Here is a 13601-nt window from a genome sequence, read left to right on the forward strand (position 1 = left end):
AGTAATTGCAGATCCCCTAACGGAGTAGAGTATTTTCCCTAGCTCGAGATGTTGCATAACTTCCTTTATCCAATGGTTAAAAGTAGGATCCTTCCACTTAAATCGTATAAGATGTTTAGCTAGAAGAATAGTAAATGCCAGCATGTAAATGCCAAGAACTGTTTAGAGGGGCCTCCTGTGGTGACAATCCAAATAATGCAATGAAGGCAGAATTTTCCGTAGGTCACCCCAGTATCTTAGAAAATGTCTCAAAAATTGATATCCAGAAATCTGTCAATTTCGGGCATGTCCAAAACGTGTAATAAAAAAGAAAGGAGCCTGCTTACATCGGTCACGAGTGGGATCTATTTGTGGTCTAATCTTGAATAATTTTGCCTTTGTCCAATGCAGCCAATTAACTATTTTAAATTGAATTACAACATGTCTTAGACATATAGATGAAGAATGTATTCTCTGAAGCATATTCTGCCACGTTTCATCTGCCACGTTTCATCTGTAAACCTAAATCCTCTTCCCATTGGTTCTTAAGGTTCTTAAGAGAGTACAGGGAATCCAGATTGTGCGAGTTTAAAACCTGTTATGGCTGCAATCCCCCTATTGGGATAAGTGTCATCAACAACCGCTGAATAGCACAGCGCTACATACAATAAATATTACTATAAATATTTATATTCATGAAATCACAAGTGCAATATAGGAAAACACAGCTTAGCCTTTTGTTAATCCACCTGTCGTGTCAGATTTTGAAATTATGCTTTACAGCGAAAGCAATCCAAGCGTTTGTGTAAATTTATCGATCGGACAATAAAACATTAAGTACACTTAGAAAATCAGAAATGCAATCAAATTAATCGTTTACGTTTGATGATCTTCGGATGTTTTCACTCACGAGACTCCCAGTTACACAACAAATGTTCTGTTTGTTCCATAAAGATGATTTTTATATCCAAAATATCTCAGTTTGTTTGTCGCGTTATGTTCAGAAATCCACAGGAAAGAGCGGTCACGACAACGCAGACGAAAATTCCAAATAGTTTCCATAATGTCCACAGAAACATGTCAAATGTTTTTTATAATCAATCCTCAGGTTGTTTTTAAAATATATCAACCGCAAATGTCTTTCACAGTAGGAGAGGGGAAAACAATGGCTGTCCAAATTCTGTTTCGCAAGCAAAACAAGCAAAACTCATGTGACCACTTGACACGATGAGACTATGTCTGAAGACTTTTGACACCTTGAGGAAGCGATAGGAAAAGGAATCTGGTTCATATCCCTTTAAATCCAGCAATGTGAGGCTATGGAACATGAAGTTTTCAAAATAGGAGCCACTTCCTGTTTTGATTTTCCTTCGGGTTTCGCCTGCAATATCAGTATATATACTCACAGACAATATTTTGACAGTTTTGGAAACTTTAGAGTGTTTTCTATCCAATACTAATAATAATATGCATATATTAGCAACTGAGACTGAGGAGCTGGCCGTTTTACAATGGGCACCTTTTCACCCAAGCTACTCAATACTGCCCTGCGGCCATGAAGTTAATAATGTATAGATCAAGATTATGCCCCTTTTGATATAAGGGTTCACTTTAAAAAGAGAATATAGAAAGGAAGTAGGTGGGCATGATGGGAAGTTACTGGAGTATGAAGACACAAAACTACGCAATTGCAGGTATCTAATGAATGGGATCCAGGAATTAAACTTTTGTACTAACTTTTCCAAATATGAAAAATCCTTACCAATGTACAAGTCGTTCAGTGAGGAGACCCCTTTTCCAGACCAGAAATGAAACGCATGGTCTAATACTGATGGAGAGAATGTATGGTTCTTTAATAATGGGGCAGAAGTTGAAAGTTCACCAAGATCAAACGATTGCCTGAACTGTTTCCAGATTTCTAGAGAATGTTTCACACTAGTGTTTTTAGTGTATTTGGAAACAGGCTCAGCTAATGCAAGTCTTGAGAAAAGTAAGGCAGCTAAGGAGGTGGGGCCACAGGATGAGATCTCCAAGGTCAACCATTTCAGACCTGTAACATCAGGGGTATCTGTCATCCAATATAGAATTATTCATATATTAGCTGACCAGTAATAATATTGAAAGTTCGGAAGTGCTAGACCAACCTGGGGACGAGATCTCTGCAATATGCTCTTACGTATCCGAGGGTTTTTCTTGTTCCAGATGAAAGCATATATCAGTGTATCTATGGAGATAAAAAATATATATATATACACTGCTGAAAAAAATAGGGAACACTAAAATAACACATCTGAATGAATGAAATATTCTTATTAAATACTTTTTTCTTTACATAGTTGAATGTGCTGACAACAAAATCACACAAAAATGATCAATGGAAATCAAATGTATCAAGCCATGGAGGTCTGGATTTGGAGTCACACTCAAAATTAAAGTGGAAAACCACACTACAGGCTGATCCAACTTTGATGTAATGTCCTTAAAACAAGTCAAAATTAGGCTCAGTAGTGTGTGTGGGCTCCACGTGCCTGTATGACCTCCCTACAATGCCTGGGCATGCTCCTGATGAGGTGGCGGATGGTCTCCTGAGGGATCTCCTCCCAGACCTGGACTAAAGCATCCGCCAACTCCTGGACAGTCTGTAGTGCAATGTGGCATTGGTGGATGGAGCGAGACATGATGTCCCAGATGTGCTCAATTGGATTCAGGTCTGGGGAACGGGCGGGCCAGTCCATAGCATCAATGACTTCCTCTTGCAGGAACTGCTGACACACTCCAGCCACATGAGGTCTAGCATTGTCTTGCATTAAGAGGAACCCAGGGCCAACCGCACCAGCATATTGTCTCACAAGGGGTCTGAGGATCTCATCTCGGTACCTAATGGCAGTCAGGCTACATCTGGCGAGCACATGGAGGGCTGTGCGGCCCCCCAAAGAAATGCCACCCCACACCATGACTGACCCACCGCCAAACCGGTCATACTGGAGGATGTTGCAGGCAGCAGAATGTTCTCCATGGCGTCTCCAGACTCTGTCACGTCTGTCACGTGCTCATTGCAAAAATCCACCTCTCTAAAAACAAGTCTCTCACCGTTACCGCCTGCTATAGACCACCCTCTGCCCCCAGCTGTGCTCTGGACACCATATGTGAACTGATTGCCCCCCATCTATCTTCAGAGCTCGTGCTGCTAGGCGACCTAAACTGGAACATGCTTAACACCCCAGCCATCCTACAATCTAAACTTGATGCCCTAAATCTCACACAAATTATCAATGAACCTACCAGGTACCTCCCCAAAGCCTTAAACACAGGCACCCTCATAGATATCATCCTAACCAACTTGCCCTCTAAATACACCTCTGCTGTCTTCAACCAAGATCTCAGCGATCACTGCCTCATTGCCTGCATCCGTAATGGGTCAGCGGTCAAATGACCTCCACTCATCACTGTAAAACGCTCCCTGAAACACTTCAGCGAGCAGGCCTTTCTAATCGACCTGGCCGGGGTATCCTGGAAGGATATTGATCTCATCCGGTCAGGAGTAGCCAGGTGGAAAGTCTTTCTACCCCTACCCCGGTCAACAGCACTGCACCCCCAACAGCAACTCGCCCAAGCCTTCCCCATTTCTCCTTCTCCCAAATCCATTCAGCTGATGTTCTGAAAGAGCTGCAAAATCTGGACCCCTACAAATCAGCCGGGCTAGACAATCTGGACCCTTTCTTTCTAAAATTATCTGCCGAAATTGTTGCCACCCCTATTACTAGCCTGTTCAAACTCTCCTTCGTGTCGTCTGAGATTCCCAAAGATTGGAAAGCAGCTGCGGTCATCCCCCTCTTCAAAGGGGGGGACACTCTTGACCCAAACTGCTACAGACCTATATCTATCCTACCATGCCTTTCTAAGGTCTTCGAAAGCCAAGTCAACAAACAGATTACTGACCATTTCGAATCTCACCATACCTTCTCTGCTATGCAATCTGGTTTCAGAGCTGGTCATGGGTGCACCTCAGCCACGCTCAAGGTCCTAAACAATATCTTAACCGCCATCGATAAGAAACATTACTGTGCAGCCGTATTCATTGATCTGGCCAAGGCTTTCGCCTCTGTCTATCACCACATCCTCATCGGCAGACTCGACAGCCTTGGTTTCTCAAATGATTGCCTCGCCTGGTTCACCAACTACTTCTCTGATAGAGTTCAGTGTGTCAAATCGGAGGGTCTGCTGTCCGGACCTCTGGCAGTCTCTATGGGGGTGCCACAGGGTTCAATTCTTGGACCGACTCTCTTCTCTGTATACATCAATGAGGTCGCTCTTGCTGCTGGTGAGGCTCTGATCCACCTCTACGCAGACGACATCATTCTGTATACTTCCGGCCCTTCTTTGGACACTGTGTTAACAACCCTCCAGGCAAGCTTCATTGCCATACAACTCTCTTTCCGTGGCCTCCAATTGCTCTTAAATACAAGTAAAACTAAATGCATGCTCTTCAACCTATCGCTACCTGCACCTACCCGCCTGTCCAACATCACTACTCTGGACGGCTCTGACTTAGAATACGTGGACAACTACAAATACTTAGGTGTCTGGTTAGACTGTAAACTCTCCTTCCAGACCCATATCAAACATCTCCAATCCAAAGTTAAATCTAGAATTGGCTTCCTATTTTGCAAACAAAGCATCATTCACTCATGCTGCCAAACATACCCTTGTAAAACTGACCATCCTACCAATCCTCGACTTTGGCGATGTCATTTACAAACTAGCCTCCAATACCCTACTCAACAAATTGGATGCAGTCTATCACAGTGCAATCCGTTTTGTCACCAAAGCACCATATACTACCCACCATTGCGACCTGTACGCTCTCGTTGGCTGGCCCTCGCTTCATACTCGTCGCCAAACCCACTGGCTCCATGTCATCTACAAGACCCGGCTAGGTAAAGTCCCCCCTTATCTCAGCTCGCTGGTCACCATAGCATCTCCCACCTGTAGCACACGCTCCAGCAGGTATATCTCTCTAGTCACCCCCAAAACCAATTCTTTCTTTGGCTGCCTCTCCTTCCAGTTCTCTGCTGCCAATGACTGGAACGAACTACAAAAATCTCTGAAACTGGAAACACTTATCTCCCTCACTAGCTTTAAGCACCAACTGTCAGAGCAGCTCACAGATTACTGCACCTGTACAGAGCCCACCTATAATTTAGCCCAAACAACTACCTCTTTCCCAACTGTATTTAATTTATTTATTTATTTTGCTCCTTTGCACCCCATTATTTTTATTTCTACTTTGCACATTCTTCCATTGCAAAACTACCATTCCAGTGTTTTACTTGCTATATTGTATTTACTTTGCCACCATGGCCTTTTTTGCCTTTACCTCCCTTCTCACCTCATTTTCTCACATTGTATATAGACTTGTTTATACTGTATTATTGACAGTATGTTTGTTTTACTCCATGTGTAACTCTGTGTCGTTGTATCTGTCGAACTGCTTTGCTTTATCTTGGCCAGGTCGCAATTGTAAATGAGAACTTGTTCTCAACTTGCCTACCTGGTTAAATAAAGATAAAATAAAATAAATAAAAAATGGTGAACCTGCTTTCATCTGTGAAGAGCACAGGGCACCAGTGGCGAATTTGCCAATCTTGGTGTTCTCTGGCAAATGCCAAACGTCCTGCACGGTGTTGGGCTGTAAGCACAACCCCCACCTGTGGACGTCGGGCCCTCATACCACCCTCATGGAGTCTGTTTCTGACCGTTTGAGCAGACACACGCACATTTGTGGCCTGCTGGAGGTCATTTTGCAAGGCTTTGGTAGTGCACCGCCTGCTCCTCCTTGCACAAAGGCGGAGGTAGTGGTCCTGCTGCTGGGTTGTTGCCCTCCTACGGCCTCCTCCACGTCTCCTGATGTACTGGCCTGTCTCCTGGTAGCGCCTCCATGCTCTGGACACTACGCTGACAGACACAGCAAACCTTCTTGCCACAGCTCGCATTGATGTGCCATCCTGGATGAGCTGCACTACCTGAGCCACTTGTGTGGGTTGTAGACTCCGTCTCATGCTACCACTAGAGTGAAAGCACCGCCAGCATTCAAAAGTGACCAAAACATCAGCCAGGAAGCATAGAAACTGAGAAGGGGTCTGTGGTCACCACCTGCAGACCACTCCTTTATTGGGGGTGTCTTGCTAATTGCCTATAATTTCCACCTGTCTATTCCATTTGCACAACAGCATGTGAAATGTATTGTCAATCAGTGTTGCTTCCTAAGTGGACAGTTTGATTTCACAGAAGTGTGATTGACTTGGAGTTACATTGTGTTGTTTAAGTGTTCCCTTTTATTTTTTTGAGCAGTGTATTTTGTTAGAAAGATAGGAATACATTCAATTAAGTATAAAAGCTTAAGTAATGCATTAGTTTTAACAATGCTAATTCTTCCCGGCCAAAGAAAGAGAAAGTAAATCCCGCCGTTCAAGATCCTGTTTCAGGCGGAGTATCAAGGGAGGGAAATTTGCATTATAGAGATCTTTTAAATTGTGCGTGACCCAAATTCCCAAATATGTCTGTGTAGTCACTCTGAAGGGCACATAGCTAAAATAAGATTGCATGGCAGAAAGATTAATAGGCACCAATTCAGTTTTTTGTGGATGAACTTTATAATGAGGTGCGATTTCACATGGCAAAGAAAATGTGTTCTCTCGTCAGGACACTATTGTTCAGAGGAGCTAGCCAACAACACAGCTAACACAATCACTTTAAACTGAAGCTGGGAGGACTGCAAACTTTGTTTTACCTTCTTTCTATTGACATTTCTTTGTATATACCCATTAAAATGATGCCAGCTGATTTATGATTTGGACTGGCTGAGAAAAGCTGCCTGCCTGTCTGTCGCAGTCCCGACTCCCAAACGTTCATTACTATGGGACAGCTGGAGATAGACTTTGAATATTGAAACAATGTTGCAAATGTCGGAGAGAGATAGCAAGGTCTATACAAATCTCCGCTGTTGAAAACTAAATGTTAGTCTAAAAGAGATGTGAGATAATGTCTAGATGCTTTTATAGTGGAGATCAAGTTTATAAATTGCCTGGCTGGGGTGATGAGACAGTGGATTGCGCAGTCAGATGGAACTAGGTAAATAGGCATTTTAACGTCATAGATTTAGTGGTAACTTGTGGAATAGACACCGGCTGGAATGTGGCTTTAACCATTCAGGATTTGCACCACCCATTGTATAACATTTAACAAACCACTCCCTAACACCTCAAGTAGGTTTTAACATTCACCATACCTTTATTCACTATACTATCATGGACATCCAGACAGAATACAACAGAGTGTGCAGGTGTGCCGCATGCTCTCATGAAACCATGTTAGCCTATTAGAGGGAATATTTACAATCTGAACATGGGTTTTGACCTCCCTCTGTCCATCCCTCTCCAGTTACAAGGAGCTCTGGAGGAGCTGGATGAAGACGACCAGTGTTATGACTTCCGGCGGGAGCGAATCACAGTGCACCGCGTGCACCTCTACTTTCTGCAGTACGAGTACACGCCCACCGGGGACGACACGGACGTCACGCTGGTCGCACAGCTCTCCATGGACAGGTGAACACTCACCTTATAGCTCTGATCCTACTGGCCTTTGGTTTACTAGTTATTGGAGATGTGAGCTTGAATTCATTATCACCTCTCCACAAATACGATTGTATTTTGCTTATTTCTCTACTTCTTCCTCTTCCCCCTCCTCCATCTTTTCTTCTCTACTTCCACCACTGCTTTTACTATCATTATACATGCTTGTGATACTATACTACTCTGTTTGTATTTTATGTCACCTCTATTTCTCTCAGGTTACAGATGCTGGAGGCCATATGTAAACACTGGGAAGGCCCTATCAGCTTGGCCTTGTACATGTCAGACGCCGAGGCCCAACAGTTCCTGCGTTACGCCCAGGCCTCCGAGGTGCTGAAGAACCGTAAGAACGTGGGATACCATATCGTTTACAAGGAGGGACAGTTCTACCCTGTCAACCTGGTGAGAAATGTGGCCCTGAGGAACGCCAACACACCTTATGTGTTCCTGGCAGACGTGGACTTCCTGCCCATGTACGGCCTCTATGATTACCTCAGGTGAGTCGTAGTTCTTCCCAAAGATGTTCCATCATAAACATAGACAGAACACTGGCTGGGATTTTTTTTTGTCATTTAGCAGCCATTTTAATCCAAAGAAATGTACAGACACCATATGTATGATGTTCATATATGGCCCATGTGGGAGTCGAGCCCACAGCTAAGGTGTTGCCAGCAATGCATTCCTACCAACTAGTGGCAGCTGTGGCTCTAGCTGATGAAGAGTATTCATTGTAAATTAATGGTTTCTCTATCGTACCCCCACAGAAAGTCAGTGGTCCAGTTAGACATGGCCAACACTAAGAAGGCTCTGGTGGTACCGGCCTTTGAGACTCTGCGCTACCGCCTCTCCTTTCCCAAATCCAAAGCCGAGCTGCTCTCCATGCTGGACATGGGGACCCTCTACACCTTCAGGTACACCAGCACTAACAGCTCACCCCATTGGTCAATCTGGCTTGTAGATCAGGAGGTTTGAATGGCCCTTCTGAAATATACCCAGATGACATAACTTGGAACAGCCATCCTGATGTTGATACTATGTTTGTTACATTGATACATTGAAGTCATTTGATAATATATACGGTACCATTCAAAGGTTTGGACACACCTACTCATTCAAGGGTTTTTCTTTATTTGTAATATTTTCTGCATTGTAGAATAATAGCGAGGACATCAAAACTATGAAATAACACATGGAATACTGTAGTAACCAACATTTTTTTGATTTGTTAAACAAATCAAAATATATTTTATTTTTGAGATTCTTCAAAGTAGCCACCCTTTGCCTTGATTACATATTTGCACACTCTTGGCATTCTCTCAATCAGCTTCATGAGGTAGTCACTTGGAATGCTTTTCAATTAACAGGTGTGCCTTGTTAAAAGTTAATTTGTGGAATTTATTTCCTTCTTAATGCATTTCAGCCAATCAGTTGTGTTGTGACAAGGTTGGGGTGATATACAGAAGATTGCTCTATTTGGTAAAAGACCAAAGTCCATATTATGGCAAGAACAGCTCAAAAAAGCAAAGAGAAATGACAGTCCATCATTACTTTAAGATATGAAGGTAGAAAGTACACTTTCGGTGTGTCCAATTTTGACTGGTACTGTATACAGTGCATTCAGAAAACATTCAAAACGCTTGACTTTTTACACATTTTGTTACGTTTACAGCCTTATTTAAAAAAATATATTTTAGTTTTTCTAAATGTTTGAAAATGTATCAAAATAGCAAACAGAAATACCTTATTTACATAAGTATTCAGATCATTTGCTATGAGACATCCTGTTTCCATCTGTTTTAAATTCAATTGATTGAACATGATTTGGAAAGGCACACACACACACCTGTCTATATAAGGTCCTACAGTAGACAGTGCATGTCAGAGCAAAAACCAAGCCATGAGGTCGAAGGAAGTGTCCGTAGAGCTCCAAGACATTATTGTGTCCAGGCACAGACCTGGGGAAGGGTACCAAAACATTTCTGCAGCATTGAAGGTCCCCAAGAACACAGTGGCCTCCATCATTCTTAAATGGAAGAAGATTGGAAACCCTAACACTCTTCCTAGAGTTGGCCACCTGGCCAAACTGAGCAATCGGGTGAGAATGGCATTGGTCAGGGAGGTGACCAAGTGCAATCTCTGTGGAGATTGGAGAACCTTCCAGAAGGACAACCATCTCTGCAGCATTCCACCATTCCACCATTCAGGCCTGCCAGACAGAAGCCACTCCTCCAGTAAAAAGCCACTTGACAGCCCACTTGGAGTTTGCCAAAAGGCAACTAAAGGACTCTCAGACCATGAGGAACAAGATTCTCTTGTCTGATGAAACCAAAATTGAACTCTTTGGCCTGAATATCAAGTATCACGTCTGGAGGAAACCTAGCACTATCCCTAGAGTGAAGCATGGTAGTGGCAGGGACTAGGAGACAAGTCAGTTTAAAGGGTCTGATTACCTATGTAAATGACAAACATGTTTTTGCTTTGTCATTATGAGGTATTGTGTATAGATTGATGAAAAAAACTAAAGATTTAATCCATTTTAGAATAAGTCTGTAACGTAACAAAATGTGGGGGAAAAGTCAAGGGGTCTGAATACTTTCCCAAATGCACTTAATGCAATCTTGTTCAAAACTATTATTAACACACCTGCACACTTCTCTTTCTTCTTGCCTTCCCCAGGTATCACGTTTGGACCAAGGGCCATGCTCCTACCAACTACGCCAAGTGGCGGACAGCCACCACGCCCTATAAGGTGGAGTGGGAGGTAGATTTTGAGCCCTATGTGGTGGTGAAGCGGGACTGCCCTGAGTATGACCAGCGCTTTGTGGGCTTTGGCTGGAACAAGGTCTCCCATATCATGGAGCTGGATGCACAGGTACAGTATGGAGGATAATGGTGGGGAGTTAAAATATAATAGATTTATTTTCCTCCAGGACACATTATCACACCACAGTACATTTACACACATTGGGTAGACCAAACAACCATAGCAGACAAGACGGGCAGACAAAGAGATGTAGTTAAAGTCTGCATATGGTCACCTGTTTAGGGCTTGTTGAGAAGAAAAATGTTTGTTAAAGTTATTGTTCACATTTTATCCTCAGATTCTACTCCCAAATAATCTGCACATAATAACTCCTTTTAATTTAAATTTAATTCAAAACCTCAACTCATCTTTGGAATTCAGTTAAGGTTAGGCTAATGATTAGAACAGATTTGATTCGCAGTAGACCCCTGTTATTAGGTTTAATGCTTTCGCTAAGTCAGGAATAATAGCTGTTGTAATGGCCCATAAATCAAAGTGGAGCCGTGACATTTCAGTGTTCAGCACCTCAGAGCAACGAACGTGACTTTGTTTCTCGAGTCTTAAATTATTCAGTCACAGCCGGGACTGCAGATGAGTATTAGCTACGTAGCTAAAATGTGGTGCCTGTTGTACACGGACCGTGTCCAATAAACAAATAAAATAAAACCCGTTTTCACCCCTTTCCCACCCCCCAGGAGTACGACCTGATGGTTCTGCCCAATGCGTTCATGATCCACATGCCACACGCACCCAGCTTCGACATCTCCAAGTTTCGCTCCAGCCCGGGCTACCGCTACTGCCTGCAGACCCTGAAAGAAGAGTTCCACCAAGACCTGTCCCGGAAGTACGGCGCAGCCGCCCTCAAGTACCTCACTGCTCAGAGGAACATCTAAACCAGGACTCCCAAGGGCCACTGGGCTCCATATCTAGGGCCCCAACGGCCCTACTGACACCCATGCTGCTCCCTGGCAAGTCTGAAGGGGTTTGGGAATATTGGCAACTATCCTCCAATATCTCGACTAATCTTGGATATCAAGATGGAGCTTTAAAGTCTTGTAGAAATTTCTGGAGATGTGTTAAACTTTCTGGGGTGGTTTGGGCTGGGATGAACCACCCAACTATGCTAGAATGGATTATGGCCCAAACTGGAGTAAAAAAATGAACCAAACAGAACAGACATGACAGTTGTCGCAAGATGTTGGGCTCACTGGGAAGACGTTCCTCTGAGAGGGATGAGTGGTTGACTGCTTTAAGCCAGGGAGTAAGTGATGATTATCATGATTTGTTCTGACAATCAGGGCCTTTTCTGAGGAAAATACATTTCAAACCAATACGACCACATGGGATATCTGTACCTGGAACTCAAGGACAGGACATTTGGGAAACACAGAACTGAAAGAAAGGGAAGTTGCATCTTCCCTGGTCTCTTCAAGGGGACGAATCGGAATCACGTTCGGAGTGACCAATCGAACTGGATAAACGTTTAAGCCTTATAATTTTCCATTATATTTAATAAGATATTTAATGATATCAGTATTTTTCTCAATGTAAATGATTAGCAATTAATAGCAAACAAATATGGCATATATATGTTTTGATTATGATGTTGCATTATAATTACATTCTATTTCCTTTCTCTATTTTTGGGTTCCCCTGAAAGGAAAGAGTATGTCCTTGTTTGAAAGCCTCTGAAGAATTGAGCGGGGAGAATAGCCAGGCATCATGGTTAAACTGGACATTGTGTATGTGTGTGCACTCACTGACTAAATGAGCTGCTCACTAAGTCACCATGCTATGTCATACTACATTCTTACCACTCAATGTCATATACTTTTCTCTTTCCTCTACATCATACTAATATCATCATGCATCTAAATAATATATACACACAGTATCAGTCAAAAGTTTGGCCAGACATACTCATTCAAGGGTTTTTCTTTATTTTGACTATATTCTACATAGTAGAAGAATATAGTGAAGACGTTAAAACTATGAACCAGCACATATGGAAACATGTAGTAACCAAAAAAGTGTTAAACAAATCCAAATATATTTGATATTTCAGATTCTTTAAAGTAGCCACCCTTTGCCTTGATGACAGCTTTGCACACTCTTGGCATTCTCTCAACCAGCTTCATGAGGTAGTCACCTGGAATGCATGGAGGATGGGGAATAATTTAGGTGTACCTAATTTGTGGAATAAATTTTCTTCTTAATGCGTTTGAGCCAATCAGTTGTGACAAGGTAGGGGTGGTATACAGAAGATAGCCCTATTTGGTAAAAGAAAAAGTTCATATTATGGAAAGAACAGCTTAAATAAGCAAAGAGAAACAACAGTCCACCATTACTTTAAGACATGAAGATCAGTCAATCGAGAATATGTCAAGAGATTTGAAAGTTTCTTCAAGTGCAGTCACAACAAACATCAAGCGCTATGATGAAACGGCACTCATGAGGACCGCCACAGGAAAGGAAGACTCAGAGTTACCTCTGCTGCAGAGGATAAGTTCATTAGAGTTAACAGCCTCAGAAATTGCAGCCCAAATAAATGCTTCACAGAGTTCAAGTAATAAGACACATCTCAACATCAACTGTTCAGAGACTGTGAATCAGGCCTTCATGGTTGAATTTCTGCAAAGAAACCATTACCAAAGGACACCAATTAGAACATGAGACTAGCTTAGACCAAGAAACACGAGCAAAGGACATTAGACGGGTGGAAATCTGTCCTTTGTTTTTTTTGTTTTTTCAATGCTGTGTCTTTGAGAAATAGAGTAGGTGAATGGATGATCTCTGCATATGTGGTTCCCATCGTAAAGCATGGAGGAGGAGGTGTGATGGTGCTTTGTTGGTGACACTGTCGGTGATTTATTTTGAATTCAAGGCACATTTAACCAGCATTGCTACCACAGCATTTTATAGTGATACGCCATCCCATCTGGTTTGCGCTTTCATTTGTTTTGCAATAGGACAAAGACCCAACACACCTCCAGGCTGTGTAAGGGCTATTTGACCAAGAAGAAGAGTGATGGAGAGCTGCATCAGATGACCTGGCCTCCACAATCACCTGACCTCAACCCAATTGAGATGGTTTGGGATGAGTTGGACTGCAGAGTGAAGGAAAAGCAGCCAACAAGTGCTCAAGCATATGTGGGAACTCCTTCAAGACTTTTGGAAAAGCATTCCAT

General features: G+C 42.8%; 1 protein-coding gene across 2 annotated transcripts in view; it reads left to right on the plus strand.

The window, feature by feature from the left end:
- LOC112232295 (LARGE xylosyl- and glucuronyltransferase 2) overlaps positions 1-12735 on the plus strand; it is a 71850-nt gene extending 59115 nt beyond the window's left edge. For both annotated transcript variants that reach the window (XM_042330756.1, XM_042330755.1), the window contains exons 10-14: positions 7420-7583; positions 7829-8107; positions 8375-8521; positions 10287-10482; positions 11109-12735. In XM_042330756.1, coding sequence (XP_042186690.1) covers positions 7420-7583; positions 7829-8107; positions 8375-8521; positions 10287-10482; positions 11109-11306 — 984 coding nt within the window. In that variant the 3' untranslated portion in view covers positions 11307-12735. The remainder of the gene's footprint in view (positions 1-7419; positions 7584-7828; positions 8108-8374; positions 8522-10286; positions 10483-11108) is intronic.
- Positions 12736-13601: the final 866 nt, after the last annotated feature.

This window comes from Oncorhynchus tshawytscha, linkage group LG12, assembly GCF_018296145.1.
Source record: "Oncorhynchus tshawytscha isolate Ot180627B linkage group LG12, Otsh_v2.0, whole genome shotgun sequence".
Lineage (NCBI taxonomy): Eukaryota > Metazoa > Chordata > Actinopteri > Salmoniformes > Salmonidae > Oncorhynchus > Oncorhynchus tshawytscha.